We start from the raw sequence: 7,109 nt of genomic DNA, 5'->3' as shown, positions 1-7,109 counted from the left end.
CAGCTCCATGTAGAGCGCATTACAGAAATCTAATCGAGAGGTTACCAGCGCATGTACTACTGTTTGAAGGTCCCCCTGAGCCAGGTAGGGACACAGTTGGTGTATCAGCTGAAGTAGACACCATGCACTCCTGGCTATTGCCTCCACCTGAGATCTCACCTGTAGAGACGAGTCCAGGAACGCTTCCAAACTGCGGACTTCATTCTTCAGGGGGAGTTTGACCCCGTCAAGGATGGGTTGGGAAATCTCCTTCTCCAGACCAGGGGCACCTATTGCGAGCACTTCTGTTTTCTCTGGATTCAGCTTGAGTTTGCTTTCCCTCATCCAGCCCAGAGGAGAGATGCCATCCTTAGCCACTGCAACAGTCAGAGACATAGAGAAGTAGATTTGAGTGTCATCGGCATATTGATAACACCGGACCCCATGTCTCCAGATGATCTCTCCCAGAAGCTTCATGTAAATGTTAAAAAGCATGGGGGACAGAATGGCACCCTGAGGGACACCAGATGTCAGTTCCCTTTTACGCAAACAACTGTCCCCCAGCATCATCATCTAGAATCTGCCCGAGAAGTGGGACCGGAACCACTGGAGCGCAGTGCCCCCAATACCTAACCCCCTCAGGCGTTCCAGAAGGATACCATGGTCAATAGTATCGAATGCCGCTGAAATGTCCAAGAGCACCAACAGGGTCACACTTCCCCTGTTGATGCCCAGACAGAGATCATTGACTAAGGCGACAATGGCTGTCTCCATATCCCACCCTAAAGCCAGTTTGAAATGGGTCCAGATAATCGGCTTCATCCAAGACAGACTGGAGTTGGAAGTTGGAGTTGTCTGATGGATCACTCAAAGCGTCCATCTGGTCCCATTTCTTGTTCTTTTCTGGTGTTTTCTGAAAGGCCTTTGGCCCCCATCATAGGCCCTGGCTCAGTTTTCTACAACTCAGAACTTCATTATGGGTTGCCTCTCAGGAGTTCACTTTTAATATGCCAGAACATTGAAGAAATATAAGTGAACCCGTGCAGCCAGAGCAGTGCAGAAACAGAGATTACATTTTCCCAGTGGTCCAGAGCTATGGACTGGCTTTGTGGCCCTGAGGGCTAAATGATAGAGAAAGGCTAGAGAGGTAAAAGGGATTTTTCAGAAAGAGAGACTTGAGTCAGTCTTTGTAAAATGGTCAGTGTTTTACTGTTGACTGCATGGGCTACTACTTTGGCCAGAAATCTGGCTTATGCCTTCTTACCTATTCACATATTTCCTCATCCTAAGCTTCTAGGAGAATAGTAGCTTTGCTCCTCCTGCAAATGGAGTGCAGGCATTTAAAAAGTTTGAGAAGAACAGGCTGGGATGTTGCATTGTTTTAAAGTGTTTAAACACTTTTATCTTTTAACTGCATTTTATTCTTATAACATGCAATCTGTTTTAATGTTGTAGTCATTTAATTCTATTTTAATGCATCACTTTTGTATGTTTTAATTGAACTGTTTTTTTTAATGTAAGTCACTCAGAGTCTCAGTTTTGGGGAAATGGTGGTCTGATGATGATGATGATGATGATGATGATGATGATGATATCTCTTGAGACTTCCTGCACTTTCTGTATATATCCTGATGCACTGTATGAAGGAAGATAGTGGTGATGATGGTGGGGAGTGTGAACAAGAGTGTTTGCCAATGGGGGGCTGAAAAGCAGCCGGTCTCAGCTAAGCGTCTCTTCTTCTCCCTCCCTGGACTTGTCCTCCCTGCAGATCATCCCGGTGGAGAGGTTGGTGAAGGGGAAGTTCCAGGACAACTTTGAGTTCATTCAGTGGTTTAAGAAATTCTTCGACGCCAACTACGATGGGAAGGAGTATAACCCGCTGTTGGCAAGGCAAGGCCAGGATGTGGCCCCCTCTCCAAACCCAGGTGATCAGATCTTCAACAAACCCAAGAAACCCATTGGCACTGCAGGTAATGTTGCTAGGGACAGGCGGCCCCCTCTCCAGGATCCAGCTTCTAGCATGACCTAAGCTTCCTGGCATCAAGCTTGGCAACACCAGGGACGGAGGGAGGGAAAGAGAAGAGCCCTGCTCTTTAGCCCTTGGAGAGGGCATCTGGGCAGCCTGTCCCTTCCTCCACTGAGCTGGCTGTGGGAATACCAAGGATTATGGCTCCCTTCCCTGCATGTGGCTTGACGCTGCTTGCTTGTAGGGTGGAAAGGCCAGTGGGGCTGGAGCAGTTAGTTCTCAGTGCCTGCATAAGAGGAGTGGAGGGCAGAGTCAGGGCCCTGTCTTTTTCTGGTGACATAAAGCATACAGGGGCCCTGATCTGGGCCAGTCTCCCTCCTGTCTGTGCCCCATGTGGTACTTTCCCCACATACACAGATGTGCACCTCGAGTGCCTCTGACTCTCCCTGGTGGGGCATGCGGCTGGTTAGCAGAAGAGCCCAGAGTAACTTTTCCCTCTTCCTCCTTTTGTCTCCTTGGCTTCTTCCTACAGTTCCGCAAAGAATCTCCCCCACGGGTCCCAAGAATCAAGGCCGAATGAACATCACCCCCAGCAATATTGTGCGGAAAAATCCTCCTTTGGCCCGGAATGGGGGCAGTGAAGCAGATGCTCAGATCCTGGAATTAAACCAGCAGGTGCGTCGAGGAGGGTGGGTTGCATCTTGTTTGCCTTTGCCATCTTGGTTGCATACATTGACAACCCCCCCCCCCCCCCCATGAGTTGGCAGTGAGCCTTTGTGTGTTCTGTTTTTTTTCCCCCAAATCATTTTTAGTAACAGCTTGTGTGTGTTTTTGAAGGAGTCTCCTATCTGCCTGCAACCCTCTCTGGGTGACTAAGGGGGCTTTTGAGGAATGAAGTGCTCTTCTAAGAACTGAAGTGGGCAGGAATTCTTTTGTCTCTGCTCCATTGGGCTGAGTGGCCAGGGAGCGAGGAAAGGGTGAGAGTGGTGAAGGAGAGCCTCTTTAGGTAGACTGCTGTTTTCTGTTTAGCTTGGGGATGGTGCCCTAGGTTCTTCACAATGCCCCTGTAAAGCAGGGTCAACTTAAGGAAGGGGAAAGAGCCCTGAGGCCAGATCAGGCCAAAAGGCCCACCAGGAACCATGGAGGAGAGCACAAGGACCATCTGATTCAATCCTTCTGGCTTGCATCTGGTTCAGTGGGTTTCAACCTTTGGTGCTCCCGACTACAACTCCCGCAGTCTATCAGCCTTGGCCATGCTGGCAGAGGGTCCAGAAGTGCATTGCTCCTAGCTGTTGGTACCACAGGAGCTGGGGGTTCCCTGCAGAAGTAGACCCCTACCCTGGCGCTTTCCAGATCCCTGGCTGGAGGACAGCCAGCTGGGGGATTGTGGGAGTTGTGGTCCTAGTGCAAACATGATACCACACCAGCTCTCTACTAGCTGGTTGATTCCTTCCTCCCAGTGCCCCAGTTCATCACAGTCCAGGCCTGTCTCTTCCCAGCCACACACCCAGTGAGTTCTGGGGATCCTGCCCAGTTCCTGCTGGGCCAGCCTCTAGTCCTTTCCTGGGGGTCGCAGCCCTTCTCCTTGAGAAGGCTGGGAAGCCTTTAGTTCCAGCCCATTTTGAGGAACTGAAATAAAGGCCTTTGAGTGAGCTGTTCTGCTTTTTTCCTTGGTTTAAAATTAATGGTTTAAAAGTGATTTTAACTTTGTTGATAGTTTTGGGTGGTTTTAATCACAGCTTAGAGTGTGTTTAACCATATTTGTTTCTATTTGTAATTTTCTCTGTTTCATAATCCACCCTGAGTCCCTGTTTGGGGGGAAAGTGGACTATAAATAATGGATGGAAGGAAGGAACCTAGTTAGTTAGTTAGTTAGTTGGCAGGAGGGGATGCTGTGCTGAAGCCCTCTCTGCCATTTTGGCTCTCTGGCTCCTGTTTGGTCAATCTGGCTGCAGCCCTGGCCAATATAGCTGAGTCTTCTTGGTATTTTGCTCAAGGGAGGATGGCTGCAGATAAGGAAAGTCTTTGGTCCAGGAGGAATTCTCCCAGGTTGCAGCATTCAGGCTAAGGAACCCTAGGAAAGCAGTGGGCAGAAGCTTTGCAGCCTCAGCTGAGGATACTCGGGGGGAAGTGGGGGTGCTTTCTTACAATCCTAAACTCCTTGTAGGGTTGTTTTTTAGGAGAGCTTGGTTGTGCCTTCCCTGAGGCCCTGGTCCTGAAAGTGCAAACTATGAGAGCAAGTGTGCGCTCACCTACCTCAGGGTGACCTGCTTTTCCCTGGCTGCCCAAACATGCCCCCTTGGGAAGAGAAAAGGAGCCAGCCATCCTCCCCTTGGCACGCTGAAGCTTTTTTTTAGCATTATTTATCTATTTATTGAATTTCTATTCTGCCTTTCTCCTGAGATGGGATTTAAGGCACCTTACAATAATTTAAACAACAACAAACAACAACTTGAAGCTAAAATGTTAGTTTACAAAAGTTTAAAAAGAGTTGAGTATCAATATTACTTATGAAATTATTAAAAACAGGAAAAACACACATTTAAAACATAATTACCAGAGTGAAAGATTAAGAATACTGCACCGCACTTCATATCATATATGCTGCTGCTCCATCATTCAAACCTTGAAGCGTTGTCTGAAGGAAAGGGTCTTCCGCTGGTGGCCCAGGGAGGGAGGTGTTCCACAGAAGGGGCTTCTGCAGCCTGGGAGCAGCAGCCGCAGAGAAGGTTCACCCAACACAGAGAAAGCCCTCCTCTTGTATGCCGCCGTTGGTATGTTGCCTGGAGCCCACGTCTTGAATAAAAGGCAGGTATTTGTGGCTTTGATGAATATGTTCTAAGAACCTCTGGGTCCTCCAGCATGACTCTATGGCCATCTTTCACAAGAGTTTGCACTGGAGAACCACTGTTTTTTTTACCAGAGAGAACACTACTCTAGGAATTTCTGGGTCCTCCAAGTGTTATTCTCTGGTCAACATCCAGAATTATGCTGGAGGACCTATAAATGCTTAAAGCAGTGTTCTCTCTAGGAATCTCTAAGTTTTTGATGTGTGGTTTCCCCACTTCCACGGGGGCCCTGCATCCCTATCCCTAGTGAATGTATAAAGAAAGAGGAAATGAGATGAACTCTCCATCGCATCCCCTGCACACATCCTGCTAAATGCTGCCTGTCGAGAGACCTCTCAGCTGCAAGGGGCCAGTCGGATTCAGTGTCCGTTGAGAGGGGCTAATCTTTGAAACCGCTTTCTGGCTTGTCTTTCCTGGTGATGCAGTTGATGGACCTGAAGTTGACAGTGGATGGCCTGGAGAAAGAGCGCGACTTCTACTTCAGCAAATTGCGAGACATTGAGCTGATCTGCCAGGAGCACGAGAGCGAGAACAGCCCCATCATTGCAGGCATCATCAACATCCTGTATGCCACAGAGGTCAGTGCCCAGGGGTCGGGGGCACAGCAGCTCTTGGGGGAAAGGGAGGGAGGGGCTGGATGTAGGGTTGCCAGGTGAAGCCGGGGACAGGGCTTTTGTCCCTTTAATAGTTGTGATGTGGCTTGTCATGCAACAATAGAAGGGACAGGAGCCTTGCCCCTTACTTCACCCGGCAATCCTAAATGGGAAGGTCCAGAGGAAAAGAGCGGCTTTGCCAGGGCCCCTTCTCAGCGCTCCTTCTCCTCTCCTCACAGGAAGGCTTTGCCCCCCCAGAGGACGATGAACTGGACGAAGCCCACCAAGAAGACCAGGATGAGTACTAGCTGTGTGTGCGCACGTCCACACATTTTGCTCGCTGTCCCGCCATGAGAGACCGCCCCACGCTCCTCACTGACCATGGACGTTTTAAGGTTTCGCATTGTACAGCCTCGTCCTGCACAGTCACACATTATAACCGGTTTCTACCGACACAAGAGGCCCACGGTGATTTCTGTCTGTTGTGCAAATCCCGCAGGGAACCCCCAGCTCCTGTGGTACCTAGGCATCAGTAGAGGGAGGCGATCAGCACTGTAAATAGGCCTGTGGGGGTGGCGGGGGGATGGACGGACGCCTGCTCCGACGCCCCAGGCTCCCTTCTCCCCCTCCTTGCCCTGTCCCATCCCACCCCACCCCATCTTCCTTATTTATTGATTTCAGTTGTCTTGGGTGTGAGCGCTCCCAATCGCTTGTATTATATTGAGAGACAAATTCTTTGTATATTTTTCCGTACTGGATTTCACTAGCACTTTGCCTGTCATGTTCATGCTGAGCCAAGCAAAGCGGTGGCCCCCTTCTCGCTTTGGCGATGCCATGAGCATCAGGGAGGCCAAGCTCAGCACTGGACGCTTCCTCAGCAGGTGGCTGCAAGGAGTGAAGGGGGCGGTGGTTGGGGAGAAGAGTTAGACTTGGAGTATTTATTTATTGGTGGGGTGGGGCAGGGAAGGGGGACTTCAACGATGCTGCTGAGAAGGTGACTTTCCCAGCCGCCTTTACCTGACATATCGAGCGGAAGGGAGAGGAATGGTTCCGTCTGGGGCTTGGCTGGGCTGACCTGGGGACATGCCAGTCTAGGAACTGAGAAGGGCGGCTGGAGGCTCCCACCCAGGAACGTTCTGTTCTCCATCATCATCTCTCTTGAGTTCCACCCGATGTACTTGGGACGGGCCAGAGGAGCAGCTCAGACCTCACCCCTGGTTCCCGCCCACCCAAGATTTAGTTTCATGAGGTTTTGACAAAAGGGCCACACCGGCTCTGCCTTGACCCAGTTCCTCGTTTGCATTGCTTGTTCGATCACAGACACCGGTGTGCAAAGCCTGCATCTGCGTTGCGTTTTATTTAAAATAAACTTGTGTGGTTAAAAACAAAAAGATCTGTCCCATGGTGTCTGTGTTGCAAAGTCTTACTTGCCCTCTTAAGAGCAGGGCTGGCTGGAAGTCCTGCCACAAAAGGTCCCCACGTAGCATTCAGGGACAGCAGCCGTAGGACAGAGGGGTGTTTGGGCCAGGAGAGCAGCCTCATTTTCCTGCAGGCAACTCCTCCTGTTGGTATTGGGCTGTCTTTGTGTGTGTTCAGGATTTCTGTCACTGACTCTGGTCTTCAGGGAAGAAAAGGAAGGCCACGTCATGTGTGAAAAGCCAGAGCCATGGAAAAGAATTGGCTGGCCTTCCACTCAGCCTGGCTTTTCCTTTTCTCGGGATA

General features: G+C 50.1%; 1 protein-coding gene across 1 annotated transcript in view; it reads left to right on the top strand.

The window, feature by feature from the left end:
- MAPRE3 (microtubule associated protein RP/EB family member 3) overlaps positions 1-6,778 on the top strand; it is a 27,369-nt gene extending 20,591 nt beyond the window's left edge. Inside the window, exons 2-5 of the mRNA XM_042446649.1 lie at positions 1,663-1,949; positions 2,478-2,620; positions 5,220-5,372; positions 5,627-6,778. Of these exons, the coding sequence (XP_042302583.1) occupies positions 1,663-1,949; positions 2,478-2,620; positions 5,220-5,372; positions 5,627-5,695 (652 nt within the window). The 3' untranslated portion in view covers positions 5,696-6,778. The remainder of the gene's footprint in view (positions 1-1,662; positions 1,950-2,477; positions 2,621-5,219; positions 5,373-5,626) is intronic.
- Positions 6,779-7,109: the final 331 nt, after the last annotated feature.

Source organism: Sceloporus undulatus, chromosome 1, assembly GCF_019175285.1.
Source record: "Sceloporus undulatus isolate JIND9_A2432 ecotype Alabama chromosome 1, SceUnd_v1.1, whole genome shotgun sequence".
Taxonomy (NCBI): Eukaryota; Metazoa; Chordata; class Lepidosauria; order Squamata; family Phrynosomatidae; genus Sceloporus; species Sceloporus undulatus.
The sequence above is the reverse complement of the archived record's forward strand: the minus strand, read 5'-3'. Positions and strand labels throughout refer to the sequence as shown.